The sequence below is a fragment of the Crotalus tigris genome, unplaced genomic scaffold, assembly GCF_016545835.1.
Source record: "Crotalus tigris isolate CLP2741 ecotype Arizona unplaced genomic scaffold, ASM1654583v1 scf7180000017764.6130737, whole genome shotgun sequence".
Taxonomy (NCBI): domain Eukaryota; kingdom Metazoa; phylum Chordata; class Lepidosauria; order Squamata; family Viperidae; genus Crotalus; species Crotalus tigris.
The window spans coordinates 3,434,502-3,453,011 of NW_024096618.1; the positions used below are offsets into that span (position 1 = coordinate 3,434,502).

Consider the following 18,510-nt stretch of genomic DNA (forward strand, 5'->3'; position numbering starts at 1 on the left):
GGCATGCTTATGATCGCCAGCTTTTCTTTGCTTTACATAGGTTGTAAATGCAAGGATTGATCGTAAAATTACTTTTTCATCTCCTTCGTAACTGCAAATGGTTTCTAAGTGAGGCAGTTGCTAAATGAGGATTACCTGTTTCTAGTGTGTATGTGTGTATGTGTATACATAAAACATACATTCATGTATACAAGTAACATATTTCATCATAATAATTAAGATTTAGGGTTAAGCATTCCCCCCCCCTTCTTTCTAATTCACTCCTGTAAATGCCTGCCTAGCCATGGATAAAATACTAGAATTCTCATTAGCTAATTTTATGGATGAAATAGGTCAGTATTTTCTGAAGGCTGCCTCTGTCTTATCTGGGGACTACAGGGTATAATTATTGAAATATAAAATGAAATTGCAACCTCCTAAGATATATCTGTTATTATAATAGCCAGGGATTTCATTGCGAGTATTTATGGTAATTAATCTATTGCAGTTCTCTACTCTTCTGAACCAACTTTCAGGGGAGAGGAATGGCAAGCTAGATATTTTTGAAATAAAGCTAAAAGAAATATTGCAATTGTCTGGAAGACACCAAGGGCTCACATTTTCTGCAAGCAACCAATTTTCTGCCAGTCTTTGCTACTGGCAAAAGAGTTTTGGGAGATCAAGGGTTAATTCCAGCCCTGAAACTTCAGCGCAGAGGTTATCCCCTGTGGCTTGTATAAATATTTGCCACTGGGTGTGATCTCTATATTATCCCTGCTCTGATCATCTGATGGGGCCTTTGGTTATATAAACACGACCGCCCAGAGTTGATACTGGGATTCTGAGTAGTTAGAATTAATAGTATAATGATTTCTATCCAATAATGGTTATTTACTTGTCACTCCAGGTGATTTTTATCCAGGAGGAATACACTGTATTTAGCAAAAGGTTCATAGGTGGAACGGGAGATGAATGTCCTTATTTTTCTGCCAGTGTTTATTTTTTCCTTCTCCTCCAGTGCTTTGTTGTTATTTCAACAGTTCCTAAGGGGGGGGGAGGTCAGTTTATTCATTTGAAGAGACTGAACCACCGAGAACTGAAAGTGGATCACCCTCTTTTAACTTTCAAAGGATCCAGAATGCTCTTTAGCATGAACAATCATTGAGAGCAGATAGAGAGGACATGAAGATTGAGGGGCAGGGGGTCACAGGGGCAAGGGCCAGCAAAATAGCAAATAATAAGTGACAGGAAGGTGAAAACCATCTGTTTGGTTCCTCCTAAAAATGTGGTGCAGAGAGGAGAGGGAGCTATTATCACTCAGGGAGACCAAAGGGTGTATGGAAAGGAAATTGAGTCAGTAAACTAGTTCAGTTTTGTTGATATTTGTCCTCAACACTCGTTTGCCAGGAAATTCTGTTGTTCCCTTCTCTGTTTATGCATGGATCTTTGACATAGCTCCACATCTATGATGAACTTGTAAACTTGGAAATAATAGCATTCAGGCTGTCATGTGAGAAGCAGATGATTGAGCTTAAACATTGGATCTGGTTTAGTTGCCTCTTTAGGGGATAAATGTCGGCGAAAGCACATGATGTTTGTTACTGTGCTACATTTTTTTCTCTTAGCTGGCTAAAACTCTGGCATGCTTCTTTCCTATGAGTGATTTTTTAGTGTGCTTGGTTTAATGTTATCTTCTTTGATGTCTTTTTTGTTTGGACATTACTTTCCTATGTCTCCCTTTGCAGGCACCATTCGCCCAGTGCGACGCAGCTATTATGACCCCTCCTCAGCCCCAGGCAAGGGTGTGGTGTGGGAGTGGGAGAACGACAATGGCACCTGGACCCCCTACGACATGGAGGTGGGCATTACCATCCAACATGCCTATGAGAAGCAGCACCCCTGGATTGATCTCACTTCCATTGGCTTCTGCTACATCATTGACTTCAGCACAATGGGGCAGATCAATCGCCAGACCCAACGCAAGCGCCATGTCCGCCGCCGCCTTGACATGGTCTACCCACTGGTCACAGGCACCTTGCCCAAATCTCAGTCGTGGCCAGCAAGCCCTGGTGCAGCCAATGTGCCTCCTGCCCCTGCTTGCACTTGTCCACAATGCCTTCTTGTCATGAGCATAAAGACAACAGTGGCAGCTGGGAGCCATGGAGGAACTGGAGCTACAGTTAGCCAGCAGCCTCAACCTCCACCACCACGTAAAGCTGTCTCTCTTTCTGGCAGTGCCAAAACCCCCACGCCAGCATCAGTTCACAGGCCACAAGATGGAACAGCCACCATGCGTAGCTCTTTGAAGACCCTCGCATCTCAAGTGAACCGAAGGCAAGCAGTTAGCACCCCTGCCCTCACCACAAGCAATTCCCCTGCCAGTCCTCCTAATGCCAACGGCAAAGTGACACGCGCCAGCCTTAATACATTGAACAGAACCAATCTGCAGCGCTTGGCCATCGCACAGTCCCGTGTGCTCATTGCCTCAGGGTAAGTGATCGTTTTTGTTGTTACTTGTGCCTTCAAGTGAGTGTTGAATCGGGGCAACTGTCTGGAATAGTCCCTGCAGTTTTCTTGGCAAGAGTTTTGCAAGTGGTTTTCCATTGTCTGCTTCTTAGGGCCAAGAGAGAAGGACTGGCCCAATATCATTGAGTTAGCTTCATGCTTAAGGCAGGATTAGAACCCACAGTCTCCTGTTTCTAGCTGTGTCTTAACCACTGCGCCAAACTGGCTTTAAGTATTTGTTTACCACTCCTAATACTACATCTTGGTGTCCCTCCTCCTCCTCACATGGAGGTATGTGCCCAGTATTGTTTTCCCATTATCCATATTTAGACCATGGGAAGGTCACCTCTGTTCCTGGGATATTGCAGATGGGCCTTTCCCAATTTGATGCTGTCTTGATTTAGTTGATTAGGGTGACTATGGAAGTATGCAGGTAATAGGTAATACAATAAATTTGGAGACAGTGTTGAGGGAGGTAATGCAGGCAGGTTCTGAGTCAATTTAAAGATCTGAACATAGGAAACCTACTGCATGGATTATAAAGTGTGGTTCAGTTTTGTCAAGGCTTACGAGGAGCCGCCCATGGAGATATTTTGTTTGAAGACTACATTGCAGAATTTTGAAGAATGATATGTCAAGTGCTCTGGGAAGAGAAAGAAAAGTGGCTTTTGATATTTTCTTACTGAGGAAACTCAAGTATGTTGTGAGACAGAACTTAATCAGAAAAGTAGGATATATTGGGAAGCTCTGAAGAAGCGGCAAACTCTTGATGGTTAAACAGAAGTAAGCTGTTTGTAAGTATATCTCTGGCCCAAATACCAGCAGGATAGAAAATTCCTAAGGAAAAGCTGGGACTGACATTGACTGACGCTACCCCATCAGTCCCCCTTCCTCTGTTCATCAAATCCCACAGACCCTTTGAACCATAAAAACGGGGAAGCCTTAAAGCCCCTTTTGAATGTTAATGAGGAAGTGAACCGTTCTTCTTCTTTACCCTTCAGCTCTGGGGTGGGTGGGTTCCTATCAAAAGGCCCATACAATTTTTTTTTTCAAGCTGTTGCCCAATCTGGAAGGTACCCTATCCTCAGCATCCCCCTCCTGCTAGGCCTCCCTTGACCAAAACACTCTTTCTTGGACATCTAATTAGCGTGTTCCTTCTCTTTTGTATGATTTTGCCATCGGCCGTCTGTTGCTGGTTGCTCCCCCCTCTGCCCGTGACCTTTCTCAAAGACTTTCCCATGGAAGAGAGCAAGGGAGGAAGGGGCCAAGGCGATGCTTCCCCAGAACAAAAGGCTCTGTGAATAACGGGGAGACACAACCAAGATTTCTAAAGAGCTGAATGAGGAGAAGGCAGGCGAATGGGGAGGGCGGGCCATGCCCTCTCTCTTCAGATTAGAGGATTCTCTCTCTCCAGCTAGCTCCTTCATCTGTAACTACAGCAACTATTGTCCAGTTTAAAAGGTGGCCCACTTTGTCTATATCTCAGCCCTTTCAGTCTCATATATATATCCCCCATCTATGCCTATTCCAGAGGCCTTGATAATTGCTGCAGTTCTGTCTCAGGAATAATTTGAAGATTGTTCACTTTTGAAAGCAGGAATTTGTGCCTGGAATATGATACTTTCTGGTGTTCCAAAACTGATGTCAGAGAAGCCTCGGAACAACACAGTATCTGCAGGCTTCTATGGGTTGGGTTGGTTTCTGCTGGTCTTGTAAAGCTGGCAGACTTAGTCAGATCATTGGTGCACATGGCTTCTAGTTAAATTGAGGATGTCCCATAAGACTAAAGCCTTAAAGTTTATGTGGTGCGGCGAGCAAACAGGATCCCCAAAGATGGTATGTGGACCCATTCTAAGAATGGTTTTTCCCAAGCTGATTGACCAAATTGTAGAAGTTTGCAGTCAATTTATTTGAATGACACAAAGGCGAAGAGAATTTTTCTAAAGGTTTTGTGGATCTATGATATTAATTTGTATAATGTGATCCCATTTCATGCTACACGGTTTTTTTTCCCTACCTTGAGTGGACAAGGAATCTTGTTCATGTCTTTCTCCGAAAGAAACTCCAAACTATTTTTTTGACAGCTATTCAATGCATATTCCTTCTGTATCCATTTGTACATGTTGACATGGTTATCTGCCACTTCTTGCATTCTCAAAGTATATTCAAGATTAGGTAAAAAATGGATCTGAGATGGTGCAGTGGTTAGAATGCAGTACTGCAGGCTGCTTCTACTGACTGCTGACTGCCAGCAGTTTGGCAGTTCGATTCTCACTGGCTCAAGGTTGATTCAGCCTTCCGTGGTCAGTAAAATGAGGGGCCGGATAGTTGGGGGCAATATACTGACTCTAGAAACTGCTTAGAGAAGGCTGTAAAGCACTGTGAAGTGGTATATAAGTCTAAATGCTTATTGCTATTGCTGTCAGCTCAAACATTTTGGGTCCAACAATGACCAACAATTCAGTGAACTCACAAGAATGAATAGGAGAGCAACAACTTTCCTTCACTATTGCTCCCTGGAAGCTGAGATTTAAAGTATGTTGTCTGTGGTTCAGATTGTAGTAGACAGCCATCACAGTGAATAGCAGTTGAGAAAGCAATCTTTCATGCATTTTTTCTAGTTCCCCTTTAAAACCATCAGATTTGGTGGCCAGGTCCATGCCTGATGATAGTCAATTCATCTATGCACAGATTCTAGTCCAGTGATGGCGAACCTTTTAGAGACCGAGTGCCCAAACTGCAACCCAAAACCCACTTATGCATCGTCGGGTGCCGGGTGGGCGTGGCCCATTGGGTGGGTGTGGCTGCGGTGGTAACGGCAGACTGGGTGGGACTAAAAAGTTCAATCAATCAATTCCAACTTTGCAAGATCTTTTTTTTTTGCCCCAAGAGAAATTGAAGTTGATTGATTGATTGAACCTTTTTTTTTTTTTTTGCACACGGCGGCAGAGGCCTAAAGTGAAAAGGTTTTATAAAAGCCAGCTGAAGGCCTAGGACTGGGGTGACGGCGCACGTGCCCACAGAGAGGGCTCTGAGTGCCGCCTCTGGCACCCGTGCCATAGGTTCGCCACCACTGTTCTAGTCCATATGCCAGCCTGATTGTCAATACATGGGCAAAATCTGGGCGTTGGTGAATTGCATCAGAGTGGTGACTGAGTCTATGAAATGTATGAAAAACCTCTTCATGGGCAAATTGGTATAAATTTCTGGTAGGCACCTGGATGTTTTAGTAAGATAATACCATCCTAACTTCAGGCAGAAGGTATAGCCTTAGAAAAAAACAGCACTGAGATTAAGAATAGAAAGAAGAAGTATCCTGAAAATATTTTCTTAAAAAGATTGTTTCCTATTGTTCCCATAGCCTGCCAGTCCCTACAAGTCATCCTGTAATTCATTTAGGCAGGTAGATGATCATGACTGGAATAAGCCTATCCTTATACATCTAACCATCTTCTCAATCCCTGCGCACACGTGCCTTTAAAGAATAACATGCCTATCACAATCACTGATTTGCCTATTGATCAAACCAGTCCTTATGCCTCTGTTACCTACCCTTCTTTCAAGATCCATTTCCTTGCTTATCTTTCCCACACTGAGTCTCCTAGCTCAACTAGGAAGAGTGTTTGTGCCTCAGGCTGCTAGCAACCAAAGGCAGAGTTGTAATCTGCCATGCTACATTGGTCTAGACTTGGTACCTCTTTTAGGATGTTAAAGAAAAAAGTCCAGGGATAAAAGAATATGCAGAAACTTCTCTCCCTCCTCCATATAGCATATATAGGATACAATGGATTCTTCTCTGTTCTCATACTCCATTACCAGCTCCATCTTTTAGAGAATCCAAGATTTGCTTTGACACTTGTTCACAATTTTCTTCCCATGTATGCTTAGTTCTCAGAGACTCCTGCTTTTACAGAGATGCGGGTTCATTTTTCAGCCATCTCTAATAACCTGTGTTTTATTCTGTCATAGAGTCCCTACAGTTCCTGTAAAAAACCTCAATGGCTCAAGCCCAGTCAACCCTGCCCTAGCAGGTAAGAGAACCAAAAATCTAGTGGGACCAGAAATACCGTTAATAGCTCTTGATTGACCTAAGCAAGGGACCCTTAAGCAGGAAGGTATTTTGAAACCCTGACTTCAGCAGGGTTTTTCCAAGAATTGGGGGGAGCCAATTCTTTGTATTCATTCAAAAAGTGGAAGAGGAACATTGAGCAGTAGATGAATGAAGATACAAGTTGTGTTGAGGAACAGATAAAGGAAGGTGATGGTGATGTTCTACAAGATGGGATGTTCAATGCCCATGTTGCTTGGGGATAGATAGAGTCATACAGTGCAACACATCTAAAAGGTAGAAGTTTGGGGAAAACTAGTGTACTGTACACGCACCATAGGGAGAGAGTGGAACTTTAAAAGAGAAAAAAAAATACTCATTTTCACTATGCGTGATAATGATTGTGCACGTTTTAGAAGTTTGAATTTTAAAAACCTCAAAATTAATGCCTTTCAAATAAGTCGGAGTCCCAAACCCTGCATGGCATATTAGTCAAGCATATGAAGAGGATATGACATTGTAAATGGCTTGTCTAGTTTTCTGATATCCTTTAAAGCAATGGTTCTCAACCTTTTTAATGCCACGACCCCCAACCGGTCATAAGTTGAGGACTACTCAACCGGTCGTAAATCGAGGACTACTCAACTGGTGCAGTACCGTTTGCAGAATGGGACTTTTGGCGGGCTCAGCAGGGCAGAGACAGCCTGGACAATTCCTATTGGCTTTTGAAAGCCAATAGAATTAGACTCTATTCAAGAGAGTCTATTCTATTGGCTTTCAAAAGCCAATAGAATAAAAGGGAATAGCACAGCTAAGGAAAGGGGGAAAAAATGGCGGACTGTGTTGTTTGGCGACCTCTGTGAAATGGTCGTTCGACCCCAAATGGGGTCCCGACCCACAGGTTGAGAACCACTGCTTTAAAGCTTTGTAAAAATTGGAACCGGTAAAGAGCCAGTCTGCTATAACCCTGTATAAATGGGCAATAACCGCACAGATGAAACAAGATCCTAGCCCTTAAGTGTAAAGCAGAAATAAAGCAAGAAAGAGGCTGTCTATAAATGCTTATGCTCTCTTCCTCTCCTGTCAGGAATCACAGGGATACTTATGAGTGCTGCAGGGCTCCCTGTCTGTCTGACTCGGCCTCCAAAGCTGGTTCTGCACCCTCCTCCTGTCAGCAAGAGTGACATTAAATCCATCCCTGGCATCGCCAATACCTGCCGTAAGACTACCAAAAAGCAGACCAAGAAAGGTAAGAACGAGAGCTTCTCTGCTTCTTCCTATTGCCTCATCTCATTAGAATTGCATAACTGGAAGGGGCGGGTGTCCAAAATATGCAAACCCATAAGGAGAATTACATTGTAACTTAGACATCATACCAAACCAGATTTTGTGCTGACTGATGTTAGAAACTGAAAGATCGTTTGAGGCGCCAGCTGTACCTTGGGAAAAAAAAAATACAGGTTAAGCTTGCTGGGTAAACGCCTGCATCTTCCTTTTCTGCCTTAGTGTGTCCCTGGCTGCTTACGACTTTTGGCAGAGGGATATCAGGTGTTCTGATTCTCTATTATTTTTGGCTGGCTACTTCTGGAGGGTGACAGTACATTCCTGTCTTTGCAGGTCTCGGTCTACGGACCTTTCTTTCTTCTCTTCTCTCCTGGTTTCTTGTAACTATCACTCAGACATTGTTCTAAAGAGTTTTCTTCTCCGTGCGCTGCCCCTTCCCTGCTTCCATTTTGCTACCCCATCCACATGCGTGGCTGTATCTGTTGATGGTTGGACAGTGGCAGATATCCAACCAGTGTCCTTCCAGAGCACTCTTCTGCATTACCTAACACATGTTCCCAGCAGAACACATCCGCCACTGCCTCATCCTTTCCCAGCCAGCTGTGGTGAGCATGATGTATTTCACACTCTCTCTGGTATGTGGCTTTTCCTTTTTAAATTGTCCTTTCTCCAAGGTGCATCCCATCTGCTTGACAAATAGTAAGCCTTACTTCCAGGTGACAATGGAATAAAAGAGTTGTTTAGAAGCCTGTTGTCCCTTGTGTGTCTGTAAAGAATATGGAATCACAGTCATTGGAGTGAGCGCACGAGTTCACCACCGGCCTTGTTAAAATGCCACAAGGGCAGATACACTTACCATGCTCCTTTCATGATAAAGAGCTGAAGCTTAAATTTTGCACTGTAGTCTGCTGTCAGTTGTGTGAATGCCTTTCTTATCCACCCTGAGCAGTCACGTAGCTAGACCTTCTTCGGGATGATTTGTCCCCAGCTTGGCCCTTCAGATTTTCCATCACTGCTGTAATTGATTCTTGTCACTTTGCTTTCCTTCCATCTTTCTCAAGGGAGCACATACAGGGTATGGTTGTCTCATCAAGTATCTAGAGAATTGCATGCATCAGGGATAAGGGTGAACAGAAGTGGGTAATGTGTAGGTATTATGCAACTCAAGTTCCACCTTTGATTCATATCATTTGATAACAGAATAATGAAGCCCATGATATAGTGTCTCACCTTTTAGAGGGGTAATATTGTACAATAGTACTGTCTTTTAATATTGTAAAGCTATAGGTGAGCAACCTTTCAGTAGCTGGTGTCCATATAATACTTTGTTGGAGAAGAAGATCTTGGGATGGGGGAAGGGTAGACTGATATAAAACAAGCGGAGGGATGTGGCACATGTAGTTAGAGCCACAGTTTTCTGGTTCTTTTCCCAGATTTTGGGTGGTTTTTAACTGCTAAATCTATTTTTGACTTCTGCTTCACTCCACGAGCATTATTTTTTGCCTCAAATAGCAGACCAGTTTTCAGCTGCTGTGGTTGGAGAGTGCTTTGCAGGCTACAGAGAGAGAGAGTTGAGGCAACTCTTGAGAGTTTAAGTTGTTCATTCCTGCAATAATCTTGGTCAGGTTAGAATTCTTCCCAGATGCTGGAGAAGAATGTAAAAAGTGAGAAATTGCGGTCCTGACTAATTAGATGATGTAGTTCCACCTATGAGATGCCCCTCATATCCAGGAAAAAATTAAAAAAGTGAGCAAAAACATAACCATGAAAGCATCACATGTCTACGGGATTCCATTGTCAGTGCTCTGCCCCAAGATATTTCCTGTTCTTAAGACAGGATAAGGGTTAATTTTTTTTGTCAGATTAATCTGTTGTAGTCTTTGTTTGTTTATGTACTGAAGACAAAGGCATATTTTCCTCAGGGCACTGAGTAGAGATTCTTCTATAAGCTTTTCTATCTCCTCGGTGCAGAATTCAATCACTCACTCATCCATCCGTGCAGCGGCACACAAAGGTTATGGGTGTTATATACTCCTTCATAAAATTATACTCCTGAAAGCAGGAGGGAGGCTAGAAGGACAAGGGCCATCATGTAAAGGAGTCAGACTTGGAACTGCTTAGCCTGACTTTGGTTTGCAGCCACCTTTCATCTGGAGGCACATTCAAGAATATTACAACATCACAAGGAGAGACAAACTGGCTCTCCCATACGTGGGAAGGGTGTAAATTTTGACTCACTGTGGAATCTGAGCAAGTTGGTATGATGATTTAAAATCCATTCTTATTGTTGTTGTTTCTTAATTTTTTAGAGGTGTACACGTGGGTGTTAGCCTATTTAAGATTAAAACAAGCACGTTCTTTCTGAACCCTGCCACCATGGTAGTTCATAGCAAAAGCAGAGCTGTAGGTAGGTTAGATTATTGGGAAGCTTAATTAAGAAGCCCGCAGCAAAAGTTTTATGACTGTTTTTATTTTCTTTCTACTTAGCCTGCCTCTATGTATCATGCAGGCTTACAGAGGGATGCATCTTCAGTTGACATTCATTGATGAGAACATTCATAGTACAAGAGTGTGATGGCGCACAAGGTTAGGATGCTGGGCTGACAATTAGCAGGCTTGCGTTCAAGACTCATTGCTGCCACATGGCAGGATGAGCTCCAGTCACATGTTCCAGCTCCTGTCAATCCAGCAGTTTGAAAGTGGGTGACCGCGAGTAGATAAATGGGTACCACTTCAGTGAGCAACTTCATGGGACACGAAAGGAGCCTTCAACTGAGTGTAGTGCATCAAAGTGCTTTTGACCTGGAAGAAGAAGATTGCCTAGTATCATAGTTTAGAGAATAAGGTGGTATGCAATATACTTCAAGCCATAGCTTCTGATTCTGGTTTGCCGCTCAGAAATACTAGTTGATGGTTTGAATGTCTGGGCAGACTATGGTTATGTTTCACAAACTGACTTAGTAACATCTGAATTGATCCAGTACAGATAATCCTCGACTTATAGCCATTCATTTAGTGACCGTTTGAAGTTAACGGCACTGAAAAAAGTGACTTTTGATCATTTTTCACACTTATGACTATTGCAGCATCCACGTGGTCACGTGATCAAAATTTGGAGGCTTGGCAACTGGCTCATATCTATGATTGCTGCAGTGTCCTAGAATCATGTGATCACCTTTTGCCACCTTCCGACAAGCAAAGTTAATGGGGAAGCCAGAACCGCTTAATGACCATCAACTGCAGTGATTCAGTTAATAACGGCGGCAAGGAAGGTCATAAAATGGGTCAAAACTTGTTTAACTATCTCGTTCAGCAGCAGAAATTTTGGATCAGTTGTGATTATAAGCCAAGGCCTACCTATATTAAAACCAAAGGCCTGGGGAGAAAACTAGGCTCCACAAAGCTGCAGAATAGCATTTGCTTTCTCCCTCTTCTTTCACCCACTCACTCACTCACTCACTCACTCACCCCCTCCCTCTCTCTCTCTCTGTCTCTCTCTCTCTCTCTCTCTCTCTCTCTCTTGTAGTTCTGTCAAAACTTATAACAAAGCACTAGGAAGCTTTGCTCCTTTCCTCCCTGCTTTCCATTTCCTGCCCTGTCTTCCATTCTCTTGATGGCTATCAGGAAAGAGATAATTCAGTTTGCTTCTCTTGTTTTGATGTCTAGGTAAAACTACAGAGGAAGTTTTGAAAAAATACCTGCAGAAGGTACGCCATCCTCCAGATGAGGTAAGTCTGGTTTTCTCTATATAGGGCATCTATTTCTGCAAGTGTAGTGAAGCCAAGTGTAGTGAAATATTTGTTGATGCAGAGCAATATGCTTAGTATGGAGATTTCAGGGCAAAAATTAAACTGTAACTATTAGTGGTACAATATGCTGATCAACTATCTATTGCTGTATAGTTTATTTCTTTGGTAGGTGTTTCCTCAGAAGACGAAAGTGGCTAAATTTATATTGCACTAAGCTTAAGCACAGTGAATTTGGTCTTTGTATAGTATGTGATTTGAACCCACCATTAACTGTATTCACACATAACATGAAGCCATTAAGCTTGGTTAATAAAATACATAGAAACCCGTTTTTGTCCTTGGTTTACAGTGAAGATGCAGGGAAAGCCAAAATGTTTTGAGGAATTTTGCTGAGACTGAGAAGTGTAGAACCACTTCAAATCAAATCAAAGCAGATAATACTGAATTAGATGGTCAATTCAATATCCTCATTTCTATGGGTAGCTTCCTCTCATTTTAATGTTGGGGATGGCTGTGGCAGATACACTTCCTTTAGATAATGGGTCTTCAAATTTGGCCCTTTTATGACTTGTGGACGTCAACTCTCAGAATTCCTCAGCCAGTGTGCCTCGCTGAGGAATTCTGGAAGTTGAAGTCCACAAATCATAAAAGGGCCAAGCTTGAAGACCCCTGCTTTAGATGTATCTATTTCCAAGGAGATAAGTAAGGCCGCAACAACTCACACCTATGTAACCTAATCTTCCTGTAGACCAAGATTCTGATGCTTTCTCACCTAACAATTTCCCGCTTCTCTTCAGGACTGTACTATTTGCATGGAACGCCTCTCTGCTCCCTCAGGCTACAAAGGACCTCAACCAGTCGTCAAGCCAGAATTGGTGGGCAAACTGTCCAAATGCGGTCACATGTATCACCTCCATTGCCTTGTGGCCATGTATAACAATGGAAATAAGGTGTGTTCCTGGGATTCTCTGGGGAAACACTGGGTAAATCATGAACCCTATTCAAGACTGAATAGCTAGCAGTCTTCATATTTAAAAATAACGGTCTCTTGGGGGGGATACAATGATTTCATGCCATTCATGGTGTTTTGTTCTGCATTTAAAGTGGAGGAAGTCACAAGGGACAAATTGGAGCTTCAACACATCCAATTTGTTATAGGGGGAAATACATATCATAATTTATTTGACTTCCTCTAGGAAATGTTGCACATGCTGTAGGAAAAGTCTTTGTGCTGCTCATGTTTAATTGTATTGTTGATTTTTATTGTATTTTAACTGAGAAAACAACAGAGGTATAATACATATTGGTTCCCTGAATTGGCTAAGATCACACAGGTGGCTGTATTTCCTTGTGCTTAGAAATTCTAATGATCACCATCTGTTAAATAGTATTTTGATTTCCCCACTTAACTGAGTTATGATTCTGTGATGGCATGTCAGTCTAAAAATCTCATTATTAATGCATTGTTTGAGAAAACAAAATTCTCAGTCTCTGGTTATATGGCAGTGTCTAGGCAGAATGTCTCTTAGAAGTTGTAGACTGCCTGACTTACAGCCATTGGATGAAAAAGCCTCTGTTTCCATTGTCATGGAAAAAAGTTATCTATGGAAAAATGAACCAAAGCAATACAGATCCAAAGCAAATTGGTGTTTTTTATTAAAATATTCTGAAACAGTGATCACTGTACTCCCAGCCAACTAGACCAAGACACCAAATACAGATTTGCAAAGGATTGTAGAGAAAAATATACATTATCAGTCATGAGTAATTAATTGCATTTGCCTAGAGAGGACAACTCCCCCCCCAAATTCTATATTAACAATAAAATAATCACATAAATCCAGATCTTGAGGCTGGTGCCTTAGTTTTGCTTTCACCCTTTATCTACTACATTCCTTCTCTACAATAAAGCATTAAAATATTGCTCCATTTACAAGGCCTGACCTTTTTATGCCGTTATCTGGCTTTTGCTTGCTACCTCGGGGGCCATACCTGCTAAACTACATTGCCAAATCTTTCTTGATCATTTTATATAATTACATTTCTAATGCTTGTGCAGGAATATGATTTTAAACAGACAAGAATCAACTCTTAACTAAGAAAACAAAACAACACCCCCCCACATATCTTTACAGATCTGCTTTCAATCAGACCACAGTTTTCGAGCACGTATACATGGGGGTTGGATCACATGTCACATTAAACTTATTTTGTTTTGGCTGTAGTATAATGTATCCTGCAAACCACAGACTTGGGCTTATTTTATTCTTGATTAAAAATTAAAATTAAAAATGTATTTTATTTTTGGTTAATATATGTATGTATATATGTGTGTGTGAGAGTAGGCATCGGATTTCATTTTTTAATGTGTGCCATGTGTTCGCAAAAAAAAGTGACAATAAAGGTTTATCTTATTTTAAGAGGAACAAATTAGAAAAAGAATCAAGTTACAGCTTTTGCTTGTTTGCTGCTAAGATCTATTGTAGTGAGCCTAGTCAATAATTTACTCAAATCAAAGGCAAATACTGATAATTTAATGGAAGAGTCTGTTTTTTTCCTGACTCGGAATTAAATTGAAAGTGCAGAATTCACCAGCTGCCATTTGGGGTCCATGGACAGAAAGACACCCATCTCTGTTGTTGTTAGTTGCGAAGTCGTGTCTGACCCATCGCGACCCCATGGACAATGTTCCTCCAGGCCTTCCTGTCCTCTACCATCTTCTGGAGTCCATTTAAACTCACGCCATTTAATAGTATTTCAATGGTTTAGCAGGTTCACTGCTGTTCCCTGGGCTAAGAAAGAGGCTTTCCTTGTCAGCTGAGTTCAAAACTTTGCTGAACCTGTGATAAAATTGTGGACTTAACTATTGAAGCAACATCTTTTCTCTCCTTTTAAAAATTCAGTTCTCATACTGCTTATTAAAAGTAATAAATATTCTTGTGTTACATTTTAAAGATAACTTGACTCTATGCTTAAGACTGCAAACTATGGTTGGAAGAACTTAACATATGTGGTTTGAATAAAATGCCTAGAGGGGCTAAATATGCAAATTAAGAGAGGAGAGACCTTGTCTTCAATCTTCCTTAATCTACTTCTGTTTTTTTGTTTTTGTTTTAATTTGAGAATGTATGAAGTTATGAAGCATTCTGGACAGTGAGATCTTATCTATTACTCCTAAGTTGTTTTACAATGTTAGCAGCATAATTAATATCATCTTGATGATTTTTTTTAAATTCTGTGCTGGTGTTATTATTTATATTCTTTTCTTTTAGGATGGGAGCTTGCAGTGTCCAACCTGCAAAACCATCTATGGGGTGAAGACTGGCACCCAGCCTCCTGGAAAAATGGAATATCACCTCATCCCGCATTCACTGCCGGGACACCTTGACTGTAAAACTATCCGAATAATCTACAACATTCCACCAGGAATACAGGTGAGATTCCTAGGTAGGCGTCTTAAGAGGAGTGTATTTGCAACTAAGACCGTAGTGGGCAATGCAGTAGATTTTAGCTGGGATTTTTTTTATCCTGCTCCTGTAAACCTTCTGTAAAAAGTGAAGCCTCCTTCAAACTACTTCTGGTGACCTCATGGTCATATCTTTCAGTTTTCTGGGAAGCAATATAGAAACTTTTAGCCACCAGCTTCTTCCAAGATGATTTTGGTTTCTCAGGCTAGCCAGGGGTAGGTAACCTTGGCTCTTTTATGACTCATGGACTTCAACTCCCAGAATTCCTGAGCCAGCCAAGCTGGCATTGATTAGAAGTCTCCAGTCTATGTAGTCCCAAGCCAACTCAGTTCTCAGCCCTTACAGTCCCAATGAGGTAGTGCCCTCTGCTGAAGCTGAATTTTCTTTTTTTTTTTTTTGTAAAGATTTTATTGGTTTTTTTTCATCAACATATGTTAATTTTTCCAATCAACAAGTTGTCGGGAGTTTGCTATGCTAATACATGTTCAATTCCTAATCCTTCATTCTTTCCTCTAACCAAGAATAAAATAGGTTCCAAATTTGATAGTAGTCTGTATCTTCTTTATCTTTCAACCTCATAGTTAATCGGTCCATCTCTGCACATTCCAATATTTTCCTGATTATTTCTCCTTCTGATGGCAGCCCTTCATTCTTCCAGTATTGTGCAAAAATTATTCTCGCTGCTGTAGTAATGTGTAAGATTAAATATAATTTCTGCTTATTAGTCTTTTCAGACATAATACCTAGTAAAAAAAGTTCAGTTTAAAATTCGCTTGTTCACCCAATATTTTTTCTAACCACATATGTATCTTTCTCCAATAGGCCTTTGCCTTACCACATGTCCACCAAATGTGATAATACGTGCCTATGTTATGTTTACATCTGAATTTTCTTTAGACCCATCTAAAAAGGGATTTTAATTCATTTGTATGATAGTTGTCTCAGTTGGATGTGCATTGTCTTTTACCTAGAAGTAATAATTATCTCCTGTTCTTTCTAGGGACCAGAGCATCCGAGTCCTGGGAAGAGTTTCACTGCCCGGGGTTTTCCTCGACACTGCTACCTCCCAGACAGTGAAAGAGGCAGAAAGGTAGAATGCACCTTAATATTATAATAAATATAAACATGTGTCTCTGGAACAGATCTAGTTACCAAAAACAGCGTATGCTGTCTAAGGCACAAGTTTGTCATTCACTGACATCGGAGAGTTTCTTCCGAGCAACTTACACAATGACAGCTTATGTTGCTTTGGATTCTACGAAGGAAACAGAGGCCTAGAAAGAAAAGGAGGGTTGCAGTGTTCTAGTTGTTTCTAACCAATGGAGTAGTTGAAGGTGATGGAAATTGCAGCTCAACCCTTTGCACACATGTATCCTCCTCCCAGGCACAACTGAGAGTAATTATTTCTTAGCATTGGAGAAGAGGATCCAATTTGCCTAGGGCAGTGATGGCGAACCTTTTAGAGACTGAGTGCCCAATAACCACCACCCCGTCCCCGCTCCACCGTGCCCGCTGGACCACCCACCACTTCCATGGCCTGCCATAGATCACCCAGGCAGCCCAGCAGCTTCATGGTGTCCACGCCCTCCACCCATGCCCTGCAGCATCATCTGCATATGATGGGGTGCAAGGGCGGAGTCTTGTTCCCGCTGCCTAGCTACCAGGTTCTTGGCTGCGCAGCATTGCGGGGACGACTCTCCTCTGGGGGGCTGCTGGGGAGGAGGGGGCCATGGGAGGAGGCGGGGCTGGGGTGACGGTGCGTGTGCCTACAGAGAGGGCTCCGAGTACCACTTCTGGCATGCGTGCCATAGGTCCGCCACCACTGGCCTAGGGAGAGTTGGCTTGTACTTTCACACATGTTTCTTTCCTATTATTGCTCAAGGAGTCATATGGGATTCTTTTTCTTCTCTGTAGCCTTCCCAGTTTTATCCTCAAAATAAGAGAGAGTAAATAATTCAAAGCCAGTCAGTAAATGTCACGGTCTCCTTGATCTTAATCCAACATCTTCCCTATTGAATGCTCCTTTCATTGTGTTTGATGTTATCAGGAGTATTCCCCTTTTGGAAGAGGGGAAAAAACCCCTCCTTTCTGTGTAAAATATTGGGAGAAAATTTGAAGCAGTAAATGCTTTGGAGCCTCTATTAAGTGCTTGTAATGTTACTCCAATTGTACAGGTGTACTTGTGGAGTTTATTCATATCCATTGGGTAGATTTGCACCAGAATCCAAATCTTTGCAAGAACATCAGTGGAAAAAAAAAGTAGAAGTAATTTTGCTTATGTGATCTAAAGCCAGGGGTCCCCAACCCCCAGTCCGTGGACCAGTACCGGGCCACGGCATGCCAGCAACTAGGCCGCACAACCAAACAAAGCCCCATCCACAAGATGCAGGCAGCACACAAAACCACTCACCCTCCAGTCCACGGAAAAAACTCTCTCCACGGAACCAGTCCCTGGTGCCCAAAAGATTGGGGACCTCTGATCTAAGCCCCTTCTCATTTGGACACCCAACTCTTCTAATATTTGGCGATTTCCTCTGGCAGGTGCTGAAACTGCTGTTGGTGGCCTGGGATCGAAGGCTGATCTTTGCCATAGGCACTTCAAGCACCACTGGGGAATCGGATACAGTCATCTGGAATGAGATTCACCACAAGACGGAATTTGGATCCAATCTCACGGGCCACGGCTACCCTGATCCCAACTACCTAGACAATGTACTTGCTGAGCTGGCAGCTCAGGGCATTACAGAGGAGAGTATGATGCAGGAGAAGGACTGAAAGTGTAAGAGGAAAGGGGAAGACTCTGTCCAAGGGAGGGGCGACAAGTATAGCAGCTTGTGCATGGGTCAAGCTCCTCCCTCTTCCATTGTGCCTGCTCCGCCCTCTCATCTTCCTACTGCAGGCCTCTTAAAAGGCTCAGCTGTGGCTATGCAGCAGTGGGCTTGCTTAAATGAGGAACTCCCAGCCCATTCTCATAGGTGGCCCACGGCACCTGACGTATACAAAGCAAACAAACATGGGAAGGTTTTTGTGTTCCTCTTCAGCATGAGGAGGAGTGTCCTGTTGAGGTCTGAGGTTATATTAACCTTAGTATACCCATAGTTATTTTAGCTTTGTATCTCAAAAACCGGGTTTTGGCCCCCTCTGGGATGCAGTAGCGTCTTCTGTCCATGAACAATAAGGGATGGCTGTGGGGAGCAGACAGCTTGGAATGGCAGAATCGTGTGCAAGTCAAAAAATATGGCTTTGTTTCAGAGGTACAGAAGATTGAAACCAGCCCTCTCTTCTTCTTCTTCTTCTTCTTCTTCTTCTTCTTCTTCTTCTTCTTCTTCTTCTTCTTCTTCTTCTTCTTCTTCTTCTTCTTCTTCTTCTTCTTCTTCTTCTTCTTCTTCTTCTTCTTCTTCTTCTTCTTCTTCTTCTTCTACTTCTTCTTCTACTTCTTCTTCTTCTTCTTCTTCTTCTTCTTCTTCTTCTTCTTCTT

At 42.3% G+C, this 18,510-nt stretch overlaps 1 protein-coding gene across 1 annotated transcript in view; it reads left to right on the forward strand.

The window, feature by feature from the left end:
- Positions 1 to 18,421, forward strand: part of DTX4 (deltex E3 ubiquitin ligase 4) — a 36,561-nt gene extending 18,140 nt beyond the window's left edge. Inside the window, exons 2-9 of the mRNA XM_039341264.1 lie at positions 1,725 to 2,469; positions 6,454 to 6,515; positions 7,620 to 7,781; positions 11,483 to 11,544; positions 12,363 to 12,515; positions 14,838 to 14,999; positions 16,033 to 16,122; positions 17,574 to 18,421. Coding sequence (XP_039197198.1) covers positions 1,725 to 2,469; positions 6,454 to 6,515; positions 7,620 to 7,781; positions 11,483 to 11,544; positions 12,363 to 12,515; positions 14,838 to 14,999; positions 16,033 to 16,122; positions 17,574 to 17,807 — 1,670 coding nt within the window. The 3' untranslated portion in view covers positions 17,808 to 18,421. The remainder of the gene's footprint in view (positions 1 to 1,724; positions 2,470 to 6,453; positions 6,516 to 7,619; positions 7,782 to 11,482; positions 11,545 to 12,362; positions 12,516 to 14,837; positions 15,000 to 16,032; positions 16,123 to 17,573) is intronic.
- The last annotated feature ends 89 nt before the right edge of the window (positions 18,422 to 18,510 follow it).